The sequence below is a fragment of the Copadichromis virginalis genome, linkage group LG19 (assembly GCF_057382275.1).
Source record: "Copadichromis virginalis isolate Kocher_CV1m ecotype Utaka linkage group LG19, C_Virginalis_male_GT1.1, whole genome shotgun sequence".
NCBI classification, from domain to species: Eukaryota; Metazoa; Chordata; class Actinopteri; order Cichliformes; family Cichlidae; genus Copadichromis; species Copadichromis virginalis.
Genome location: NC_140636.1, coordinates 20948775 through 20975133, shown reverse-complemented (window position 1 = coordinate 20975133; position 26359 = coordinate 20948775). Strand labels below are relative to the sequence as shown.

General features: G+C 38.6%; 1 protein-coding gene across 1 annotated transcript in view; it reads left to right on the top strand.

Moving 5' to 3' along the window:
• Positions 1–11924: 11924 nt before the first annotated feature.
• LOC146685986 (uncharacterized) overlaps positions 11925–26359 on the top strand; it is a 31747-nt gene continuing 17312 nt past the window's right edge. Inside the window, exons 1-2 of the mRNA XM_085440961.1 lie at positions 11925–12405; positions 24363–24444. Coding sequence (XP_085297087.1) covers positions 12337–12405; positions 24363–24444 — 151 coding nt within the window. The 5' untranslated portion in view covers positions 11925–12336. The remainder of the gene's footprint in view (positions 12406–24362; positions 24445–26359) is intronic.

Genomic DNA, 26359 nt, shown 5'->3' with positions numbered 1-26359 from the left:
ACTGTAACAAAAACACTTAAAAAATGCTAATGGACAAGTACTTTTACTTAATCTCATTTCACTCAAATTAAATTATTAATTAACATAATATTATGTAGCATTACATTACGTAACACTAATGTTAGTTGATAAGTGTAATACCCGTGTAGCTACTGTATGTGATTGTATGTGTCCATCTTAAAACAGTCATGCAAAAATATATTTAGATGAATTTAGTTCATGTTGTTTGACATTTCTGCATGAATTAGCCTGGAATAGGTAAAGCAGTCATCAGCTAGCGAAATGCAACTAAAATGCCTGTCAGTGGGGCCCTTTCCCATAGGAAGTAGCACTGCGCTGACCACTACGTTGAGCAAATGAATGGGTGAATGAGGCCTGTTGTATAAAGGCTTTGAGCCCTCAGGCAGAATAGACAAGCGCTGTATAAAAACCAGTCCATTTACCAACGGGGCCCTGACAAATGGAAAAATCAGAGTCTAAAAAATAAAGCCAGTGTGGAAGTCCTGAAAGCTACAGTTGCTCTAACAGCCTGTGCCAGACCTAGGGATGGGAACTGATAAGAATTTACTTACTTTACTTGTCACTTATCAATTCAATTCCTTATCGGTTCTCATTGGGTTCTCACTGGCTCCACTTTGAGAGTCAATATCATTGCTAAGCACCATATCAAAGACATTATATTCATGCAAATTAATTGAATGCTGTTTGTGCATGTTGGAGGCATTTCCACTCTTTGTCCTAGTGTTGGAATTGTTACTAAAAAAATGATTTCACATATTACACAAAACACTTTACTTAAAATTAATGTAGTACATTAATTCATTATACTACTCGTTATCTTACTGTCTCATAATAACCATTTAACATTATAAACATGAGGCTACAGCCCCACACACCAACACAAATCCTAGTAAGGGCACGCGTATGATCATTCTCTTAGTATTTAGGTATGAACACAAAGCCTTCAACAGACTTAAAATTGATCGCCATAGTGATTCTACTTTAGATACAGGAGGTAAATTTATTTTAAACATACATTCGCATATTAGTCTCATTTTGTACATATGGATTTGTCCACTGCCTTCTTTTCAATTAAATGCTGCTTTAAATGTCTCCAGTGCAGCAGTGATGCATCAGTGGACCTCGCAGTGACCTCTGTCTATTTTCTGATCCTGCTGCCTTCTCCTGCTTATCTTTAGTAACTCCATCCCCCTCATGATCTATGGATGGCTATTTTACAATTTGGCTAAATCCAGCTCTGAGGTAACAAGTGACACCTTCTGTTTCCATGCTTCCGGTCGCTAGGCAACCTCAGCAATTTATGCCACTGCCAAGAGAGCGATGGAGGAAGTAGCACCCCGAGGCCCCCCCACCTTTGTTCGTCTTGGCCACGGCCAGCCCGGCGTCATCCGTCATCTAAGAGCAGTGCTTCCATACCAGGCCAGTGACGAGGTCCGCTGCAGCACGCTGCGCTTCCTACTGCTCTCATTAAATCAGCTCTGCTTCCTGCACCACAAGGACGCATAAAAGAGGAGCTCAGCGACTGCACCAAAACACTCTGCTGCCCTCTCTTGATGCTGAACTGAAATATTTTCAGTGTTCTTCACGAATAAAACTACATTCAGCAAAAATAAATGTTAAGAAACATCCAAGCAGAATAAGTAAACACTCCCAGATACATACACTTACATACTGTAAGTGTATGTATTGTTTTTCTTTGCCTACTGTAATCATGAAGTGAATTAGCATGGCATTTGTTCTGTGCTCTCATAGTATGAGCGACAGACGGTGAACATGTCAGCGCTCCAGATTGAGATGGTAAATTAAGCTGTAATGTAGTAAAACTGTACATATGCATAATAGAAGTTTCCTGGTGCACAGCTATGATGAGGCAACTCGTAGAGTCTCCTCCTTAGTCAGGATTGTTTGTGCAACTGTCACCCCCACTACCACCTGACATGGACTTTGTCACTGTTTTCAAAATGGAAATGCTTATGTTTGCTCATATGGGTCACTTAATATAGAAAAAAGAAAGCAAGCAAACCTCTCAAGGCCTGTTCTTCTTCAGACTGACCTGAGCCAAGGTTAGGTGGCAACAATAGCAGACGAGCACTGTTGTTACAATAATAAAAAAAGAAAAAGAAAGTAAAACTGACCATTTAAAGAATGCTTTTGTTTTAGTCATTAAATCACTTGAATTCTTAAAGAATATAAAAAATCCAATTAACTCAAGAGATGAACCTTATATCTTCTTTCTTAAAATAAGAAAGAATTTGAAATAAAGAATCTATTTCAAATTCTCTCTTTGGACACTGTTATTAGCAACATCTCTCTCTCTCTCTCACACACACACACACACACACACACACACACACACACACACACACACACACACACACACACACACACACACACACATATGCAGTTTGTTGCAATTTCTTTTGCTGAATCTATGAAAAATGTCAAAAAAAACTGTCTGACAGGGATAAAACTGTATTTTTTTTGCACCAACAAGATGATTCCCACTAGCTACAAACTTCTTGGTTTTGGTATGGTGTGCACTGTGTCCTGAAAGGGAAGAAATTGAAGGAAAGTATGAGGCCTGAAATTATCCAGAAACATCAGTGAAATGTTTCTGGAACACTGAAATGTCAGTCACTCCTCTACCAGAAATGGTCTTCTTATGGAAATGCTGAGATATGCCAAATCACACAAGAACTGGAAATGTGTAAGCAGGAAACAAGGGGAGCGGTACAATAGTCTGTGTGTACAGGCATCTATAAAACAAGGTGGAGGCTCTGTCATGGTTTGGGCTAATTTTCAGCCAGTGGTGTTGGAGATCTTGTCAAAATTAAAGGAATTAGGAAATAATGTCAGATTTTTATCTGGAAAAGCTTCATTTTCAGTGCAATGATGCCAAAAAGATGCAGTAAAAGCGTACCTGGATAGAAGAACATGCAGTTGGCCTCCATAGAGTGCAGACCTCAACATTGCTGAGGCATTGTGGAATCATCTTAGCAGACAAGAGAATAAAAGGCAGCCAACATCCAAAGAAGAGCTTTGAATACCATTGAAGAAGCCTGGAGAACTATTTCTGAAGACTAATTAAATAAATTACAAGAAATCTGCCAAAGAGAGTTCAGGCGGTGTTAACTAATACAGGTGGTCACACCAAATGTTGACTTTCATGTTTGTTTGAACAGTACAAACTCTATTTTTTGCCTTATGTGTTGTTGTTCTGTGTACATTTGCAGACGTCTCAATATATTTCAGTCTCTAGTTCCTATTTTCCTACCAAAATATATAAAAATAAGAAACTTTTGCACAGAGCTGTAGTTACATTGCAAATCTGCCAGTCACAAAGCAAACAGCCTCTTGCAGCTAATGAGATAATAAAAAGGCTGATTTCATTGACATTCTGTGGAAAAATGCAGCATTTCACAGAACATTCAGCAAATAAATGACTGAATGGGTTTGTTGTTGAATTTGTCACCACAGGTAAAATAATCTGTTCCAATAAATAGAATATCCAGCAACAGAGACAAAGCGAAAATTAAATGTGCCCTTTCAGGCCACCATGACCTGTTGAGTGGAACACACACACAAGTGCACATTCATTTGACTGCTGGAACATAAATAAAGGCTGTGTTCCCAGAAAGCTATTCTGTATTTTCCAGCCTCACTAGAAAAAGAAAAGACAATAATAACTAGAATAAAACTTAAATAGAAGCATGCTGCACAGGGGAATGGTTTTTAAAGGTCAGCATGGTGACCTTTTCTTAGCCAACACAGTGTGGAAAAGGTTGCACATGTGTGTATAAATCCCCAACCCTCCAAAGACCTTCCTAAGGAGATCTCACTGTGCCAACATTCAGTTTTAATGCTCAAATTAAACTGGAACTGAACAATTTAGGGAACTATCATTTTAACATTAGAGAAAGAGAGGAGAAATGTCTCCTTCCTCACTGATTTCTAACCGGGGTATATTGAAGGGTATGTGGACACATGCATGACTTAAATAGAGAATATGAATATAACATACTGTTGAAATATCTTGTTCAAACTGGGACTAAAGTCAAAATGTAGGTGATTTTATTGATAAAAGAAGCAGGATAAACATAAAATTAGCAACGATAAGATGGAAATGATTAGAGGTCTTTGTTAGCACTTGCTAAAATTCAAAACACACAATTAGAAAAAGACTGAACAACTTTTGACTCTTAAATACTTTATACATGCTCTGAATTAACTTGGTCTCACAGCTTCGGTTTTCCTGGTTGAATCTGAATAAACTACAAGACTTATGGTTTAATAACATTTGGAAAGATGACAGCAAAGTGGAGCTAAACACAATATATCAGCACAACCATCTCACACCAACTGTCGACACGGTGGTGGAGGGGTGAGGGTTTGACCTTATTTTGCAGCCAGTCAGCTATGAACTCCTCTCAGTATCAAAGTATTCTAGAGTCAAGTGCGACCTAGATGTAGACCTCAACCTGACTGAAATGCTGTGGTATGACCTTAAGTGCGTAAACAAGTGCCCTCAGACTTTAATGAAACGAAGCAACATTGCAAAGACAAATCGGCCAAAACTCCCCCACAATGAAGTGAGAGACTGATAAAGTCATACAGAAAACGATTACATCAAGTTACTGCTGCTAAAAGCGGTTCTACAATACAAACTATTGAGTCATGGGGCGTACTTAGTTTTCCAGTCACCTTCTCACCTTAGTTTTTGTTAAATAAATATTAAAACTATGTAATATATCATGCATTATTGTTCATCTAAGGCTATGTTTAATTTTTTTTTTTTTTTTTACATCTGCTAAGGATAAGTTATGTCTGGATATTTAAAAAAAAACTTAAAATATACTACACTTACATAAACCTTTAAATAAAACTGGAAATTGTTACTTAAAATATGGATAATGGTTCAAATCCAAACTTAAATGTTAAACTGTTAGCTAAATGTTCAGTTGCCTTCACCCTACAATAATAGAAAGAAGCCCCAACAATCAAAATGTTGAAACTGTTAAAGAAACATAATAAATAGAGTCTTGATATAGTCAGCAGCCATTAGCAACCATTAAAAAGATCAAAACTAATGACTCAAACTAAGGATAAAAAGTTAACAACGGAGGCCTAATTGGTCACTAAACAGAAAACTTAAAGCAGCATGACAGTTTAGTCTAATATGACATGATGCTAATGAATAGAGTGATCAACAGAGCTTTGGGGTGTTTTGATGAAAAAGGTATGGACTCAGTGGTGGAGGCCACAAGGCTGAGTTGTGGTTAAGAGCAGTTATCTTTAGCTGCAGTGTCAGCATCAGTGGTTTGACCTATAACTGAGATCATGCCCTCTTTTTTCCCCCAATAGTCGTCAGAAATCCCAGTAAGTGAGATTACTTCACATTGTCATATGATTACCGTCATGTGCTTTTGTAATTCCCTTTGTCATATTGTGTTGCAGCGTGAAGTAACACATGACACTTGGTAGTGTTTCTAATGTACCTCTGACACCATATCATTATTCGAGATATGTAGGGGATTAGAGCTCAGCTCAGCATACCTCCAGACTGATTGCAATTACAAGCAGTTTATTCAGTTGCATAAAAGAATTAATCATGTTTAAATTTTACAGTTTACTCTTCCTGTAAGAGTGTGCTGCCATGATCCATGTGCAATGTTATGTAAACAGGACTTGTGAAGCAATAGGAGAGAGAACCAGTGAGGGAGACAAGTATTGCGTAAGTAAGCCCGTGCTTTGTGTTTATATTTAAGAAGAAGAAAAAATCAGTGAAGAGAAAAATAGCAGCCTGGGAGGCTAAAAGTAGCCTCTCCACCACAGATGGCACCCACGCTTTCCGCCAGTGGGTCAGTGGGTGAGGGAAGAGTGGAGGGGAGTGGGGGCGAAAGAAGAGGCTGTGGCCGTATGCCGCTATCCAGGGGAGAGTGTGGGCGACACGGGCAGCAGGAAAGAGAAAGACAAGGGCTTCTGAGGCCAAGTGGGCCGAGGTTTTTACAGTGTACGCTGCTAAAAACAGACACAATGACGCTCACGGGTCAGCTGGCTGATGTGTCATCAGCTATTTCAGCAATGTTAAACAAGTGATAATAGAGAGGGAAAAACGTTGACATCACCGTGAATGCTCACATCACTTCTTTCCCCCCCACGTTCCGCTGATTGTGTAATCATGAAGGCAGAAAAACCAGTTTCCTGGATTTAATATCATGCCTTATTTGGTAACAACGAGGCCAAAGTGGCTGACAAAAGGAGTCACACCATCACCTTTGGGTGCCCTGTGTCACTGTCAGTTAGGAATTGCACAAAATCTTTTGCAATCACTGATAAATCCTGTGGTGAACTTTATCTTAACATCCTGCAGTGGAATTACTGACACACACACATAATACGGTAAAAGGAGAAAGAGATAAACTTTGAACTCTTCACTTTAACAGTAAATGATTCCTGTGCTGTGTTTGGATGTCACAGAAGAATGAACAAATGTCTTCCACACTCCAAATAAGAACCTGGCCAACCTAAACTCATGCATGAAGTATGACTGAGCTGCCAGCAGAGAGCGCTGCTGAAACTGTGGCTGTTAGCAGCTGCAGGCACTGGAGACCACACAGTGAAAATTTCTATTAAATTGAATGGACCTCAAAAAAAACTGCAGAAAAAAAAATCTGAAAATAGACAGCCCCCAAAAAGTATAAATTAAGTCATCTAAAAGGTTAAAAAAGAAAAAAAAAACTAAATTAAAAAAAATTGCTTTATGAAATTATCTAAATAATTTACATTGGGTAAACAGTTTTTATAAATAAAAATATGAAAATAAATTGCTTAAAAAAATCATTATGGAAGTTTTCACTACTTTTTGTGCCACCTGTAAGCTAAAAAATTAGGTTACCATTTAAAACTTCAAGCCAGTATTTTTTAAATTTTAAGTTATAAGAGTCATAATTCATAATCTATATTTATGTCTTATAACTTTGAGATATTTAGAGAGCTGAAAATTTGAGAAATGGCAAACAAACTTCCTTAAATGCTAGTAGACTAAATAAATGATAGGGAACCATAGGCTACTGGCAAAGTTTTTTTTGGAAGAATTATTTCAACTACTGGCAAAGTTCAAATAATTTGGAAAAATTCTGAATAAAAATTAAAATCTAAATACATGCTAATAGCTAGAAAATTTAGTATTAATTCATAAATTTAATTAGCAAAACTGCCTACCATTACAAATAAGTAGTATTAGCTAAAAATATAGCAATTAAAAAAATATATTAACACAATTATTTGCTAAAAATAGAAATACAGGCCACTGGCTAATTAGCTCGAAAAAAACTAGCTTAAATGATCAATGTAAAAATACAGTTTTATAAACCCAAAGTATAATCAATTATCTAATTAAAACCAATATAGATAGAAAATAGACTGCATAAAATTGTAAACACACTCATCCTTTCACACTTATCACCTTGCATGAAGTTGGCCATCAGCCACGTTACCCTTAATAAACTGACCTTTTTATTTAGGCTGCAGAACTTAGCAGACCATGGCCTGCAGACAGAAACAAGAGGATAAAACATACGTATTCAGCTGAATCTTAATTAAAATACCCAATGAAAACCCCCAAGAATGTTAACCACCTAAATCTGAACTCCATGGCATACCTGCAGACAGAAAGTGAGAGACAGTGTTTGGAGTGTGTGTTATAAATAGGGATGTGGAGTGTGGAGGCACACTCGAACACACCTGCCTTCAATTAACTCCCAAGCACAAGCGCTGGCTCTGAGCAAATGCGAAACTCAATCCACAAAAACAAAACCAATCCCAAATTAGTACCAATCAATGTGAAGGTGAGTTGATTGAAATAAATGACAACAAATTTGTGGGATACAGAACCCAGTTAATTAAATAAAAGTAAAAGTAAAGTGAAAAGTCCTGTCGAAGGGAGTGTGTATAGTAGTATTCTCAGAACCAATTCTCAGAAGGGGAAACAGGTGTAAATACTGATTTCAGACAAACTAGCATTTCATAGTTGATAAAAAAGAATGATAAAAAGTCAAATATACTTTGAATCACAGTTCATAATTCACAGGTAAAGAGATTAGTGTCAGTAAGAACACGTGAATGATAAGACAAGACTGACGTGGATCAAACTCAGAGTGAAACATGGTTTCTTAAAGGCTTGCTGGGGGTTTCAGAGACATGCTTGACCTTCTGAACTGCATCTGTGTGGAGAACAGTTCACCCTGCAGCACAATGATGAAGCCCAAACACGCCTGAAAGGTTTCAAAGAGGTGACATAAAGATCTCTTGTTACATTGTAAATTTTTTATTGTGTCTTTTCAAATTGGTACAATAAATCAGTTAAAACCAGCAATCAAATTATCATCCTATAAAATGTAACAGACCATTTTAAGCACTTCAAACTTAAACCACTCCCAGCACTCACACACATGCTTTTTCTTTTACATTCTGGATATTTTCTTTGACATGATTCTCTTAGTCTTGTCTTGCATACAAATACTGCCCTCATGTGGGGGAAAATGTCAAGCAAGAACACCAAAAGTAGCATTAGACTTTCTGTTAAGGCATTACAATAACAGTGATGTTCTTTTTCTTTGGTAAAAATTATCTAATTTTTTTATACTTGACTAAAAACACAGTAAGTGTGTCACGGACGTTTCTCAGGTCTTGAGTACTGTGTTGTTAACAGCTTACCTATATTCAGCCGCAAATAGGATTTTCATTGAGCTTGACCGAGAGCCAAGCCACACAGGTTGTTTAGAAAGTTGAACAGGTCATTGACCGGATGTGTTACTCCATAAAAAGAAAGCCTCTATCTCTCTCTTTCTCCCTCTCACACACACACATGCACACAAATAAGCAAAGCCTGAAGCCTTTAAAGGTGCAGCAGATACAGCGTGTGTGGAAAGGTGTTGAACAATCAGAAGAAAAGTTATGGTGCACTAATCTATTGTCCATTTAGGAATAACCTCATAAGGAGGTGGACTGATGTGGCATGAAAAGTAACTGGTGTCATGGCTGAATGGACAAAAAAAGAGAGCTAGACCTGCAGAAACTCTCCAAAAATTCAAATCAATAATCTTCTGAATTGCAATGCATTAGAAGATTTAGCAATGCTTGCAGTATGCTGCAGAGCAGGACATGTGTGGACTATCTGTGCATGTGCAACACACTTGCAAAGAATGACATCATTGAAACTGGATGCCTCACTTACACCAATTATACCTGCCATGCTCTCCCACTCTGCTGAATTCTCTCTCTGTCTTTATGGGAAAATGTCATGAAATGGTCTGATACACTGTATTTGTTTGCTTTATATCTGCAGCAACTGCAACTGTTTCACCTTCATCCTCAAACCTGAATTATCGCTGAAAAGAAGGATTGTATGATTGTATCATGCTGCCCAGGCTTTAAAACAGTCCTCTGCGTTTTGTTGAACCTTAACAAAAAGCAGCCCCAATTAGAAAACATGCACTACTGGCTATTACTATTATCTATTGTGGGGTACACTTTGATTTATGTTTTAAAACGATGCATGTTTTAAAATGTTTTCATTCACTTTCGACTGCATACTGTCAGTGGGTTTTTGTGATTATTTTAAGTTTCTGGTTTCTCCAGTGCCTCCCTTTCTCTGTTTTCGGTTGTTTCTCGTTTTACTTTGATAGCTGGAATTCTTTTATGTCTTGCTCTGAGCTGTGCTTCCTGTTTTCTGATTGCATTCATCTATGTCTTCTTCACTACCTGTTTTCTAAACCCTACAGTTCAGTCTTCACCTTAGCCTTAGTCAAAATATCTCTTATGTTATGTTCTTTGGGTATACTTCCTGTCTTCTTGTGCTCCTTTTCATTTTTTCCCTTCACCTTTAGCATTACTGTTTGTACCATTTTCTCTTTGTTTTGGATTTTTAACCAGCCACAACAGAGGTCTGCTTTTTGTATAGCATCCATCCTCTGGTCCGACGACCGTGAGACGTGCCACAGAGCTCATGTTCATCTTACACTTTTAATCACAATGTCACAGTGATTTAATTAAAGTCACATGGTTGAATGACATATGGTAAATGGAATGGTTCTTATATAGCATTCAAAGCGCTTTACACAACTTGTACATTCACCCAGCACCCTTTTCTAAGTGCCTCCTAACAAACATCCACACATACTCCGATGGATGCATCAGAGAGCAACATGGGGTTAATATCTTGCCCAAGGATACTGGGATCAAACCACCAACCTTCCGGTGAGTAGGTAACCTGCTCTACCACCTGAGCTACAGCCACCCTAAGAATTCAGACCATATTTTGATCACACAGACACAAACGGTGAAGGGCAGTTGCACATCTTAAGTAACTGAAACAGCTAATGAGCTGTGTTTCTGTGTCTAAAGAATACTCTTCTTGTCATAGTTTCTACAATTACAAATATAGTTTCTTACAATTCGAAGAACATACTGCCACTTCCTTTTCTTTGTAGTAGTTTCATTCAATGTCAACAAAATTCAAAGCTTGTTACTCTTTAGTGCCATCTAACTTTCTCAGATGACTATGGCATCCTTACTCTAATTAAAACAAACAAACAAACAAACAAAAAAACAAACAAACCGCTGTATACATTGGGTAAAAGCCAGACTAGAAAAGTGCATTTCCTGTAGAACCTGTCAGAATGTGGGGCATCATCTCAAGATGTGGGACAGACAGACATAGAACGAAAATACTGTCTGGTCACCATATAGTCTTATGCTTGTTTTATACACTGAAGGTAAAAGGATGCACTACATCTCTACTGTAGTTCCTTTTACCAGCCTCCTCTTACCTAAGTTTTCCAAATGCATTTCCGTGAGACATCCTTTAACACTGAGAATACAACACTAATGTTGGTTTCCAGGTCACAGGCAGGAGGACACGGAAAAGTACCGAACTGAGAAAAGCCTTATGAATAACTTATGTGCAAAACCTTATTCTTCATAATATTTTCTACACTTGTTTTCTTCATTGTATTTATTTTGCTTAGATAAAATAAGTATTTATAAAGCTGTCATGTAAATAGTGTACTAAATAAATATGTAAGTATAATTTCCTTTCTTTGGTTCATTTAAAAGGAAAAAAAAGAAGTAAATGACCAACTGAAAGGTGCAGGCTGAAGCTAAAGGTTATGTAACACCTATCCCTGATTCAACAACCAGAAATGAAGGAAAATTAAATCAGCCTCATATGTGCTTGTTATCTCTCATTTAACAGCTTCGGGATACGAAGTGAGAATTGGAGTATTCAATTTTTTTTATATTGACTACACTGAAATTGAAAGATAAAAATAAATATAATATGACAAGGACCTTATTATGATTGAAGGAATGATCTTTATTGTCATCATAAATAGTACAATATAATTCAGTTTGCCTTTCTCTTAGGATAGAACTTAAAATAACAATAAATATATACAATTAACAAATAAACAGAATATATAAAATAGGTAAGTACTTACAGATAAAAAAAAACAACTAAAATTAGCAGCAAACGTAAAATGTAAAAATGTATATGGTCAGTTGTATAGGATAAAAAACATTTCTCAGTCTATATATATGTGTGTGTGTGTGTGTGTGTGTGTGTGTGTGTGTGTGTGTGTAATGTAAATGTAAATGTACATATCATATTTATCTATAAATGTAAACATAATCTTGTTTCCTGTCCTGGCTTTTCTAAGCTGGCTCACATCAGATGGGCCCCAAGCTGCATAATGAAAATCCTGGATACGCCCCTGTTGAGGAAATAAACATAGGAGAACGTACGGCTTTAACTCTTAGCCCGCCTCCTCCTAGAGAGAGTAACACGACGTCACCGGGCCCGGCAGCCAATCCGAGAGCGATACGCTCTAGCTAGAGGAGATCTCCTATGTATTGGTGAAGCTGGTGTGCATTCGGCTGTGTGTATGTGTGTGAGTGTGCGTGTGTGAATGCGAACAAGTTGATATTCATTTAAATTTTTATTACCCCCTCCTCCCTCATCATAAACATATTTGAGTTAAACTCCGGGAGAGATAAAAGTAGTTAAACATACAGCAAAGGCAGAGTGACTCCGATGAACTCGAAAATAAGTTTGCTGCGCACTGCCTTTGAAAAGAAGCCGCATCTACGCAGTTTGAGGAATCTCGGTGTGTCGGTGTTTTTATCGACACCGGAGAGAGTCAGTGCAGCTGCTTTGTTGTGTGCCTTCTTTCAAAGTCGCTGGTGAAGTTGTTGTAACCGTCACGCTATAGGAGGCAGTAAAGCGGGGATAAGCCATTCACGAGAAAATAAGACAAAATGCTGAAGACGCTGACGAAGAAGCTGAGAAGACATTCACTCAATGAGATCCATCCTTTCCAAGTGAAGGTAAGTTCATTACACACCGTGAAATGGTTGTCATGAAACTCGCAGCACAAACAGCTGAGAAAGAAAGTGACTCGTGTCTGTGTGTATGCGTGTGTGAGCGCAGCGTGGCTTTACTTTTGTCTCGTGACTCGCTTATGAACCTTTATTAACACTATTTCTCTTTCACACGCACAGAGCAGCAGTCATTCCCAGCCTTATACACCCCGAGTGGCCACAAGCCCTATCAGATGGACTCCTCCATCTGCACCACCTCTGGTGGTCAAACGAGTTCATTTGGACTTATTTAAACGGAATCTGGACCACTTTCAGCTTACTGTTTACTCTTAGTGATTACATTCTGCTGACCATTTATCAGTTTTGGTTAGTAAATTGTCTCAGCTGTTTACCCATGACTCTTGGACGCTATTTTAACCATTAGTCCATTACTTTTAGTTACAAATTGAATTATAAGTTATTTATTACATCAAGCTACCTGTTTGAACAATGTATCCTTTATCTTAACGAATAGTTGTTATCTACTATTCATAATTTTGAGGTAAAGTCCTTCTAGGAGCTACTTTGACTTCTTGTTTATTACTGTTTGACCAATTCCTAAATAGCGTTTTCTTTCTGTGGGACAGGCTAGAGCTTCATCACTGCTGTGCGTGTTTTTGGAGGTACTCTCAGCCTCATTCATTATCAAGCAATTTACTCTTCATGGCTACTACAGGACTTTCTCTGGTGTTTACAAGTTAAAGTCTTAAAAATCCCTCTTGAGCTAAACATGTTTGCCTCGCTGTCATATAAGAAAGGAGAAACACTGAGAAACATTGGCCTTCTGTGTGTAAGAGAAAGGCTGGTGGAAGTAGTTCAGAGTGTGCATATGTGTGTTTGGGGTGAGTGTGGGGGTACAAATTGAAGCTCATTTAGGATGTACACAAACAAACATTTCAGTAAAAACCTTATTACTGCAAGCTGCCCCCACATCTACATCTTTACCCTCCAATTATCCACCACAGAATCCATGTAAGTGCTCCTCAGTTGTTGCTGGCTGTTCAGCTTGCATAATGCCTCTTTTTGGGGAGTTGAACGGTGAATTGTATCTTGCACGGGTCACTGACTTGCTCCATCTACAACACTATTGTGCGTCAACCAACTGTATAGTCGCATGGCAGCCATTTTGTGCCAAAGTGTGCCCATTCAAAGGCCTGGAGGTGGATATGGGGGAAAGTGTGCCATCCCTATTGTCTGCTATTGTTTGTGTTTGTTGATCTGCTCACTGGTGGAAACGTTCTGCCTGTCGTAGTGATGGGAAAAGTGAGTTGTGACAAGGCTGGTTGCCTTCATGCTGGACTGACACAGGATGGCCTGTGAAAGCCGCTACACAGCACTCTTAAACCAGTACAATGGTGATTTATAAGAAATTTCTGCTGGTATGACCCCTGCTCCAGGACCTGCACTAATGCAGTGTAATGATTCAAGAAGAGGCAGCCAATGGAGCACCTTTCACTGAAGGAATTTTAAATGATAATCAAGGTTTAGTACGATCTTAGAATCTTAGTTAGTGATAGAAAGTGTACTCATGTCGATTATTGCGACACAAAGCCACAAACAGGAAAAAAAATTGTTTTTTGATTGTTTTTTTTTTTTTTCCATCATGGCTGATTTTTTTATTTTATTTTATTTATTTATTTATTTTTCTTCTGGTCCTGCTTTTTGTTGTCACTAAGATAGTATTTAGTATTTTATCACTCAGTTGGAGGGATGAAGCTCGCTGAGGCCTAGAGACTGGTTGGCAACCATCTGGCAACCTTGAGTCATGAGGGAAAAATGTTTATTCTTTGATCTTATTGTGAGCGGTTGCTGGCAGTTGCTGTGGAAAACAATTATTAATGTCCTACTGATGCAGCCCTAGAGACCAGACATTGAGCTTCTGTAATCACTAGCTTCTTGGGAATACTCCCACCACTTTGAAAGTGGTTGGTGGAGGTTGCAAAGAAGTATGCAGTGGCAATACTTCCTTGCAATTGTTTTGGTCGCTTGCATGTTGTCGCTGTCACTAATAGTGTGCATGGAAGACATTAACTGTCTGCACAAATTTGCAAACTAATTGCCAAGTGGCCATTAAATTGAAAAGTACAACGCAAACTGAAAATGAAGAACTCCCACCTTCAGAGTAAAAGTGCCTTTTACAGCTTTTACTTTGAAGTAAAAGTTCAAAGCGACAAAGGGGGTCATCTGATTTTTGCCGTTTTCTGTTTTCTTTGTATTATTGTTGCATGTTTTCAATATAAAGCGCCTCGAGGCAACAGTTGTTAATGTGCTGGTTGGAGTGTTAAAGCCCCACATTTTTTCTATAGATGAATGTTTCTAGTTCGTGTCACATTTTTTCAAGTAGCACTGCAGCTCGAAGGGTAAACGGTGAGTGTCCACATCCAAGTCTGTGTCTTCCATGTAAGTTTCTATCTGAAATCTGCTAGCGACTGAAATAATCACAAGGATGATTTTGGTGCAGCATCATCTTTGCGCTGATTTCATTTGTTGAAGTACCGTCTGGCAACCACCTCCTAACCATCTGGGGAAAACACGTTTCCCTAGTGACTGGTGATTCCCGGGTTTTGTGACAAGTCCTTAGCCCTGTGTAATTGAGACCTAACCAAGCTAGCTACCATTAGCTCATAACTTTGCTATCTAGCCTCTTGTCTAAATAGAGCTTAACAATAACTGCCCACTTTTTAAGGGCCCCAGTTCCGGAATTGAAATTCCTATTCATTCTGTCCATTGACGTTCCAGAAAATCCTTGTACAAAGAGTTTTAATCCTCAAACCAAGCCAACCAGCTTTGAAATTAATCATGACCATAAAAAGATTTAATTTGAATGTATAAGGGGTCAGTAGGCTCTAATTATATGTTTTAGCAGATTTTTATGTCAGATGCCCTTCCTGATACACCCTTAGTAGGATTTGTGCCTTTTCCCGAGCTCTAAAGGGAATATTTTATTTGTTAAGGGAGTGTGTAAACCACTACACTGTGGAGCCACAGGAACTACTTATCACACAGTGCATGCACAGCATATGCAAAATCCACAGCAACCTTCAAACCTTTTGAGTTTAATCCATGTAATGTTTTATAGTAGTATTTGTGAATATTAAACATTCATATTTCCATGGTAACAATGACCACCAGCAATCACAGACATCACAGTTTCAATTGCGGATTGTGGATAGAGTAGATCTTTTCCACAACATTGGAAACAACACAGTTTTTGTTAAAGTTGATATCTTAAAGATTTCTAGTTTCTACAAGAGCATGCACCATTGTTTCACAGTGTTGTAGCTCATCTACTTTAGATGTCAGTAACATCACTATGACGCATAATCCATAAACCCATACGAAGGACATGAACCTCACTATTGAACTCTGTGTGACGCTGCTGATATTTTATACCTAGTAAAATTTTGGAAATTATGGTCCAGATTTAAATTTTTGCAGCAGATTTTTCTTGTACACTTTGACTCCTCCCCTTGCTGTGTTGGCCCTTTACAGACTCAAAGAAGCCGATGTATTGGCTTCGGGATAGTTTAAAAGAGGCTAAACGGTCTCTCAAGGTCCTGGAGCTTCGACAGATTAAAACCACTTAGAGCTACACTACTGTGAGGAAGATCCACCAGCTGAGTGTGAGCTGAAGACAGGCAAGCATGTCTGTCCCTATGCTGTGTGTCTTTATGAGAGGGGGAATGGAGTGTGACAGTGTCCATGACAGTGTGGAAGGGCAGAGCAAAGCTGATATGTGTGTGAACTGGGTGGTGTGTATTTGTGTGCGCGCACGCTGTGACATTGCCATTGATCCAGCTTAGCAAGCTGCTCAGTGATGCAAGGCACTGACAAGGATTTCATTCAACTGTTCTTGACACACAAACACACAAGTCTTTGTATGTGTTTGCATGCGTACACAATAGCAGTTTCTATGCTTTATTCCTGCAGGCTCATTTTCATTTTTGCTTATTTGTCCAAATGAACTTCAAGCACTCTCTTCTTTCTTTCTTTTTTCTTGTCTTCTGTCTTTTTATTCAGGACTAATGTAAAACTGTACTGTGAATAAAACAAAAGTATGACTCAAACTTTTCTCAAAATATCAGCAAATTACCAGGTGAGGAAATGTATGGGTCAACCAAATCTGAACACAATTCTTACCTGACCGCTTCAGAATCAGCTGATTTGTTTGGTTTAATAAGTATACCACATTTAATGAAGCCCTGCAAAATTTTACCTTCAAAATATGAGAATTTTTCCAAGTTACAGGCCCTCGAAGTACATCAGATTGGGCTGAAATTTGGTAGATTTTAATTCATGTGAGATTTTTTTTTTTCTCCGCAGCATGTTTCAGGAACATCAGTATGGTGAAATGTGTATCATATTTAAATAGCAACACAGTAGCAGTTTATTGTCTGTGATACAGAGTAGCAGAAGCAGGCATTGGTACCCCAAATGTTTAATTTCCTTTTCCACAATTCACTGAAAGGAAAAAGTGAAAAGTGCAATTTGGGTAAACTTCCAAAGGCCTTAATACTATGTGGGATAAGTGGCTAGTCAAAGCAGCATGTGCCTACATTGATTCCAGGCTCATCCTGTAGCTGTGATTTATTGTGTGTCATAATAACTTTGTATAATGTAACTTGTAGTCACTTCCAACAGTTAAATGAGTTAAATGAAATCATGTTGATTTTGTGGGTAGTTATTCCTATGTTGATTCCAGGGAAATGGATAACTTTTAGCTCTCCATTGTAGGCTTTCTAAACTCAAACAACATATTGGCCACTGACATCTGTAAATGCTATCTTATTTGCTGATATATTGGTTCATAAAGGTCACCTTTTCTATTTTAAAGTTCTTCTGTCATACTTCAACTCTCTAAATGTTTTTTAAGTACTATATAACTTTACTCTTACTGAGCTTTGTAGTTAGTTTGGTGGAGTTATTCTCAGGTGTAGTGCAGACCCACAGCTCACAGCAGTCCAAGCCCTCACCTCAAACTTAATTTGAATATTTGTCATGCAAAGTAGCAGCACAGACCTGGGTAGTAGTTGGACCGGAAGATGAAAATCACCACCAGTGATTAACATCAAAATGATATTTGAATGCTGTCACTGCAGAGCTACCTCCTAACAATGTGAGAATGACTGTGGAGGGTCATTAAGCTTTTCAAATATTTTTTTCACACCTGTTTTCAGATTCAACGCGATTGGGACCTTAAATATTAGTGCAATGCTAATGTGGAAGGTTGTGCCGACTGAACTCCTGATTAGGTTGTGTTTGTGTTTTTTTTTTTTTTCTTTGCATATAGTTCTCTATATCAGTTAAAGAACAAATATAGTTCTTGGCCAGCTTTTCTTGGTGGACTGAAGGCTGGGTGAGAGGTTAAACTTGCCAAGCAGATGTTTCTCGCACAGCTTTCACCTACTTCCAAAGTGAATGGAGGAGATCATAAACTCATCATAAGACATATGATAACATTTATTAAGAGGCCCAAGAATAAGTTGCCTTATTTTCTAAATATTGACATATCCAAACATAACCTTCATTGGATTAGGTTCTTGTCTTTTTTTGTCTAATTGTGTTTCATTCTTGGCTCTCAATGTGTACTTCAGTCACAACATAATATATAATCTTTAGATATAGAGTAGCTAGGTAAGCTTCTGCTCACTTCTAATTTCGATGAACCTTGTAAATCCTTTTTATTGCAATGTTAAACCTAATCTTAAAACATTAATTTATGAGAGCTGAAAGAATTTTTGAAGAATGTGCTTACAGGTGGGGCACTACTGCTTTATATGCTATTTTTAGCAAATGTATTAAGATAAACAAAGTCCGTAAATAGTTGGGATTGTCTTGAAACTGATTGTTTGAAACTGGATAAAAACTGGCAGCCTGAAAGAACTAGAAAGTGTCTAAGTTTGCAATATTTAAATGGACAAAAATGTAGCGATATTGTATTGTGTATATATTATTGCTAGTGCACATGCAAATACTTTTGCAGAAATACTGTTTGCAAGGCACCACCCACTTTTCTGTAATCCATACCTACTCTGGTGTGATGCTGTGACAAGTCAAACGTGGTTATTACATATTCTCTAAAGAGTTGCAATTCCTCTAATAGCCACTTGAGGCTGGATAAAAAATGAGGCAGTTCCCATAGACTACCATGTTAAAATGCCCAACTTTACAGCAGAAATGAACATGTTTACTGCCTGCTACGGAAAAACTGCTTTAGTCTATATTTCTCATTTCCATATTTATATTAACTGTATATAGTTTCATTTTTTAAGTAAAGCAAACTTTTGTATTTTAATCATGTTATTAGAACCTGTTTGAGTCACAGGTCAGACTTGGGCAACTGTAGCTGCTACCTGTCTGCTAGGCTTGCTGTCAGCTGATTGGATTTACTGAACCAGAGCTCTGGACTGAGAGCATTTTAATGCAGTTATCTCTATCATTGTTTGTTTGTTTTTTGTTTTTGTTTTTGTTTTCGTAGCATCCAAGAGAGTCTGGGCTTCATTTTTTAGTGAGTGATATTGTAGTATGCTCAAAAGTTTAAATTGGAAGTCCATACCAGATACTTTGTTAGGCACATTTTGCTAATACTGGGTTGGATATAAGGTAAACCATAAGCTCTACGCTTTTTCTTATCAGACGGATAAAAATGCTAAGAAAATACATACATTTCTGTCAAGTTAACCAACTCAGAATCTTTAAATTAATTACATGCTTCCAATCGCTCATTTTTATCCAGGAAAAAAAATCGTAATATGATGCAGCCTTTTTAAGTTGGAGTTATGCATTCCAGGCTTGACTAGAGCATTATGCATGAACTGAACTCATTATCTTATGCAGACTACTAAGTGAAATACTGCTCACTTTACAGTAGCAAGGGAGCAACCATTAGCACCATATCCTGGAGCTGAACAGCTGGTGCTACAGCACAGTGTGATGGTGAATGTCAGTTAAGCAATAGCTAGAGTTTGTTGTAGCTAGCTGTGCCAAAGGAGTACCCGTATCAGATGTGGTTCACTGAGAACACATGCAAAGTTTTTCTCTCTTTCATAGTAATACCTGATATCAGATAACTGTCACACGCCAAGTTTTTGCTGTCTAGAAAAACAAAGTGAAACTTATTCAAATACTCATACATGCACCACGGCTTTGCTTCACACTCCCAGAGGAGATTTTGCATAGCTTATTTTTTATCATCTGTTGACATGTACTTGTTTTGCATTAAGAGAAATTCATCAGATGCTGTAGTAGCTTTTGAGTTCATGGGAAGGGGTCTCGTTCTGTTCATGCTTGAGCTGTTGTTGGTCTTTTAACCCCTTCTGGTGAGAAACTAGAAGCAAAGAACTTCTAAAGTCTCATAGCTTAGATAGTCTAGCCCTAAAGAGCCATATCCTCTCCCTCAAAAAACTTTCATGTGGTAAAAGTTATTCTTCTGTCAATTTTTATCACATTTTTAACTGAAGAGGTCTCCAGTTAAAGTCATTTTTGCTTAGGAAGATTTCCAAGTGAATGAACGATACCACTATATCAGTGCTCAATGCTACATTTATTGCATCCTTTAGCAAAGGGTACTTTGGAGCATCCTTTATGAAAGGAAAGTCCCACAATTCATAGCAACCATCAGTTTGTGAAAACAAATAAACATAAATAACAAGTAATAGAAGTCATGTAAATATTAACAGTGCATTTTCCATTTTGTGACCTAACCTGCTAATATGTATGATTCTTTAACACAGTGTTGTTAAACCCAAAAATGAACTCTGAGAATAGATTTTCTATGATTAAACAATTAAGATTATGAGCTTTATCAAAGTGATCAAAGTCATTTTAAGGTTCACTATAATTTAGTTTGCATTAGTTATGTCCATTATTGTATTGCAGTCTTTAGGACTGTCTTGACTTCAGTCCCAGAAAGTCAGAATAAGATCGTCTCTCCAGTAGGACGAGAAAATATGAGTGGACTTGATAAGCAACTAATCACAATCACTGTGACCTCCATGAGATGAAGTATTTAAGATGTGGATGTCATTGTCATCTCCGGCTAGTTCCATGTCAACAACATTCACATTGTTAAGTAGTCTTATGTAAGTATAGTTGAATTCCCTGAGCACCGTGGTTCACTTTTCCTAAGTCCTTAGAAATTCTCCTTTACAAATTTCCCTGACATGTTTTCCATTGAGATCAAGGGTAAAGTGATTAGGAAAAGGAAGTCATTTTTTTGGTCTGTTTGACCGCAGCCGGGGTCAAGAGAATAGCTGTTGCTCTATTTTCAGATTTTGATTGCATTAAAGTATCTTTCTGTCACAGTCAAAGTACCATGAGCCACTCCACCATCTGCCATTTTGATTTGTCTTTTTCCAGACACGAGTCACCTTCAGCCACCACAACCACATGCTTCTCACACACATGGGGTTTCTGTTGTGGTTCAACCACTTTACTAATGTTTGTTATCATTTGGAAACGGTTGTCATCGAGGGAGGACTTCCTACCATATATCCTTAGCCAACCAATTAGCATGCATTAGCAGACTCCTTTTTTGATGGACAAAATTGTAAGTGTTGGATTTTTTTTTTTTTTTTTTTTTTTAAGCTGACATTTTTTGGAGGGGGCGTGGGGGGTCAAGATGCAGTCAGAGCATGTTCATGGACATTGGCATGAAAATGTCAAATGTAAACATGCCAGAATTTATCAGAATCATTCATTTTTCCGACTGACAGAGATTTGTCTGTGAAGAAGCTTTCAGAATTCCAAAGAAGCAGAGAAGCAAAAGCTGCTAACTTGATCTCAGTGGTGATCTCACTGCGAGTGAAAACAGATTTAAGCGACTCAGACTAAATTCCTGTCTCTTCTGAGTACAATTAAAATGTTTATAATCCGCAACTAGTACCAGTTCGCTCTTGGTATCCTACAACAGTAATGTTAACAGGATTTCGACTGCTTTATGGATGCTGCCCAACAATAACTCTCTGTAGTATACAGTGGAGTTGAAGCCCAAGCCAACCACTTGCCAAAACACATTTCCTCCTCACAGTTATTCCTCAACGTCTTTTTCATATGGAGTTCATGAAGTGAAGCTGTTTAACTCGAGACTCCCTCAGCCAAGGGGTTTTGTCTTGTGAACTGGCTCTGGGTCTGTTCATTGAGTATCCTTCCCACAGCTCATGCACCAGTGAAAAGCATGAAGGCTACACTCTTTTATTGCATGGAATATACCCTTTGTTACACTTTTAGGTGACTTCTAGATGTCTTCATTAAGATAGGATAGCATCCTCTGTATATGTTTTAGAAAATGGTTGGTGATAACTTTTTAAAAATCTTTAGTGGTAACATTGTTAGAACATCTTGCCTTGAGATTCCTGAAGGTGGCATGTTTTTTAAAATGAATAAATTACTTTGAGCAAGTGGAGCTTCTGATTTAGCATTTTCAGCTGTAGCTCGTTTTCAGTTCGTTTCAGTATTTGTAGGATATTTATTGCTTCAGTTAATGTTCCTGTAGGGTTAAAAAGTTCTGTTAATTGTTGCCTTTCATTTTTAAGCATCGCCATGTTGTTCCCTAAACTCCTTAAACTCTTGTTGTTAGATTGTCAATAAATGTAGTAATTGCATTCATAGGAAATGGACTGTTTTGTACACTTTTCCATGCTTTTTCCTACATGAGTGCTTGGTGTCTAACATTCATACTACAATGGATGCATCAGAGAAAAACTTGGGGAAACATTAGCTGGGCTTCTCTACTGACTTAGCCTCTGGGTGCAAATTTTAAATGCACTACTCATGTAGTCAGCTGATATCTGGGACCAACCTTGGGGTTTGGTATCTTGCTCAAGGATAGATTGGCATCCAGACTGGAGTAGCAAGGGATTAAACAATCAACTTCCTGATTAACAGAAGACCTGTAGCTCCTGAGCTATAGCGACCCCGAATGGCCTTTAGTTGATGAGCCATGTCATTGCTGGTAGTATGCTATATACTCGGGGAATAAGTCATATTAATTTAGCACATAGCACTTGGTCAAATTGGACACTTTGGCATGTAGTGCTTACTACCTACTGCTAGCACTGTCACCTCGCACCAAGAAGGTTCTTGCTTCAAATCTACTTTGCCTTTCTGTGTGGAGTTGTGCATATTCTGTTAAAACCTGCTTGCATTCCCTCTAGATACTCCGGATACACACATGTTTATTTAACCGGTGATTCTAAATTGGCAAATGACATGTATGATTATCTGTTTCTCTGTGTTAGACCATATAGAATCTGGAATAGATTAGGGACTTGTCTGTGGAGCACCTCAGCTCTTGGTGGAAGTAAACTGGGACAGGTTACGTTCATTTCACAAACCTACCACCAGAAACGTTATCTGGGCTTCTCTGCTGACTTAGCCTCCGGGTGCAAATTTTGAATGCACTACTGATGTAGTCAGCTGTCTTCTGGGACCAAAATTTCTCTTTTGTTCTGCAAATCTTTGTTTAAGGATTCAAATTGATTAAAAAAATAATAGAAAGCTAAGCCTTTGATAATAGGCATTTGGGAAAAAAATGTCCATCTTTTGCACCCAGCTTGGATTGTTTACCTGCTAAAACCTGCTCAGATGTGACTTTTTGATGTTATCAGACTTGCTCTTGGAGAGTATAAGCAACTGAAGTTTTTAAAGGAAGCATTAAATGAAGGGGGAACTCCAGTTAAACATTTGTAAATGGCCAATCACAAGGAGGTAAAAAACCTGTTATTAGATGGTCATAAAGTTTTTTGGTCTAGTCTAAAATATCATCTATAAATTAACATTGTTTTCAAGGGTCATTTAGACACTGTCCTACTTTGTGAAAGACAAAAATCATTGAGCTAGCAACATAAAGTGTGGAAAGAGTGTTTGCAGTGTTACATCATCAGACTTGGTTTGGCCTATTCTTTGGTCTGCACTGATATGACACATTGGACTGTAAGTATGACATGTTTTCAGTCAGTTTAGCCTGTAGCAATTTAAGGAAACTACATTTATGATTAATAGGAGTTTTGGCTGACAGAAAGTCGGCCAAAACTCCTGTTATTCATTACTGCTGATATAAGATGTGAATAATGTGATTTCAACGGCCTTGATGTTGTTGCATAACAGCATACTCTGGAACTTCCACTTAATATGAATTGAATACTGTCCTCCCTGTATTTGTCTTTGAAACCCTGGCTCATTTCCCCCTTTTTCACTGTATTTTTTTGAAGGCCTTCAGAAAGAGGAGGAGGAGGAGGTGGTGTGTGTTACACACTAGAAGGGAGGACACTGTATGTTTGTGTGGATGTATGTGTGTCATCGTACACACAAGCTCAAGCACAGATGGCAGCTGCTCAGCGAAGCCTCGGAGTGGTAATTACTGAGTGTGAGGCGCATTACTTAACTGTTAGCTTTGCAGTCTGCAGGGTATCTGTATTGTTGTTGCTGCTGTAGAGGAGGAAACGATTTTTAAAGAGACAGTCTGGTTTAGGTTGAATGTTTTTCTGTACAGCAACTTGTGTATGTTTACTGAAGCCAGGCAAAAATTTACTCTCAAGGTATGAATATTTTCTAACGTAAAGGCTCTGGAATTATATAAAAGTGAGTTAAAGTTTTGTGATTTTTAGTTTGCATTATTGCTGTCAAAGCCTGTGACCTAAAAGAGATATACACATGAAATATTCAGGGCTAAAAAAACCCACTTTTAAGCCCTGTTAAAACGGCAAACAAATCAGTTTTACACCCACGCCAAGTGTCACGATCTAAGACCAAAATCTTCCTTTTCTTTGGCTTGAAAGAGAAGGACCCTTATATATCCTTGTATGATAAACTTTGTTTTTTTTGTGTATGTGTGTGTAATATTAAGATTCATATCAGCAGGGGATATGAGGGGTTAATTTAGCATTGCATGTTTGACCTACAGTACAAGCTGATGCTTTTTCCAGATTTCCTACCATGGCAGCGGAGAGGGAGGGGAGAGCGATGACTCAGAAGGGGAGAACCAGGAGCTTGCACAGATTGACAGAGGTATGTTCCCACTGCCAGGCAAATCACCTTTAATTGAAAATAGACGATGATTTTCTGTTTTGGGTCAAAAATAAAGATTAGAGGGGAACACTGATTACTGGAGGAGAATTTTGACTCTGGAAATGTCCTTCAAATTATTACAGTGTTTTCTGGGAAACGAAAAAAGTTTTAATCACCTAAGAAATGCAGTAAAGGTGAAAAGAGGATGCTGAAAGAGCCATTGATACTTATACTTGTTGTTGGCCGTAACAGATTGCTTACAGGAAACTTGAAAAGCGTTTCACTTCAATCAACTTCAGCTACTTCAGAAAGCTGCTGGCAGAAGTTTCATTAGAAAAAGGAAATACGGCCAAATACACTCAACAAAAATGTAAACGCAACACCTTTGTTTTTGCTCCCATTCCCCATGGGATGGACGTAGAGACCTAAAATTCATTCCAGATACACAATATAACCATCCCTCCCAAACAGTGGTCACAAATCAGTCCAAATGTGTGGTAGTGGGCACATCTGCCATATTGAGATAATCCATCCCACCTCACAGGTGTGCCACATCAGGATGCTGATCTGACATCATGAGTAGTGCACAGGTGTACCTCAGACTGCCCACAACAAAAGGCCACCCTGGAATGTGCAGTTTTGTCTCACAGCAAAATGCCACAGATGCCACAAGCAATGAGGGAGCGTGCAATTGGCATGCTGACAGCAGGCATGTCAACCAGATCTGTCGCCCGTGCATTGAATGTTCATTTCTCAACCATAAGCCGTCTCCACAGGCGTTTCAGAGAATATGGCAGCACATCCAACCGGCCTCACAACTGCAGACCTCGTGTAACCACACCAGCCCAGGACCTCCACATCCAGCAGGTTCACCTCCAAGATCGTCTGAGACCAGCCACCCAGACAGCTGCTGGAACAATTGGTTTGCACAACCAAACAATTTCTGCACAAACTGTCAGAAACCGTCTCAGGGACGCTCAACTGCATGCCCGTCGTCCTCATCGGGGTCTTGACCTGACTCCAGCTCGTCGCCGTAACAGACTTGTGTGGGCAAATGCTCACATTCGATGGCGTCTGGCACGTTGGAGAGGTGTGCGCTTCACGGATGAATCATGGTTCACATTGTTCAGGGCAGATGGCAGCTGAGAATGTCCCAGTTCTTGCATGGCCAGCATACTCACCGGACATGTCACCCATTGAGCATGTTCGGGATGTGCTTGACCGGCGTATACGACAGCGTGTACCAGTTCCCACGAATATCCAACAACCTCGCACAGCCATTGAAGTGGAGTGGACCAACATTCCACAGGCCACAATTGACAATCTGATAGACTCCATGCGACGATGTGTTGCACTGCATGAGGCAAATGGTGGTCACACCAGATACTGACCGGTTCTGGGTCCCCAGACCCCCAATAGCGCAAAAAACTGCACATTCCAGGGTGGCCTTTTGTTGTGGGCAGTCTGAGGTACACCTGTGCACTACTCATGATGTCAGATCAGCATCCTGATGTGGCACACCTGTGAGGTGGGATGGATTATCTCAATATAGCAGATGTGCCCACTACCACACATTTGGACTGATTTGTGACCACTGTTTGGGAGGGATGGTTATATTGTGTATCTGGAATGAATTTTAGGTCTCTACGTCCATTCCATGGGGAATGGGAGCAGTAACAAAGGTGTTGCGTTTATATTTTTGTTGAGTGTAGCAGCTGCACTGAGGTCATTTATAAAGCTTCTAGTTTTTAAAGTAGCTACGTCGTCTGGGATCTCATTATCTCTCAGACACCTTAAAAAGTAGATGTATTCATTGCACTTTTCTTGACTGATTCAGATTTTGTCTTTCTTTTAAATTCTAAATGTGACCTGCCGATACCGAATTATAACTGACAGAGCGTACAAACAATTTAAA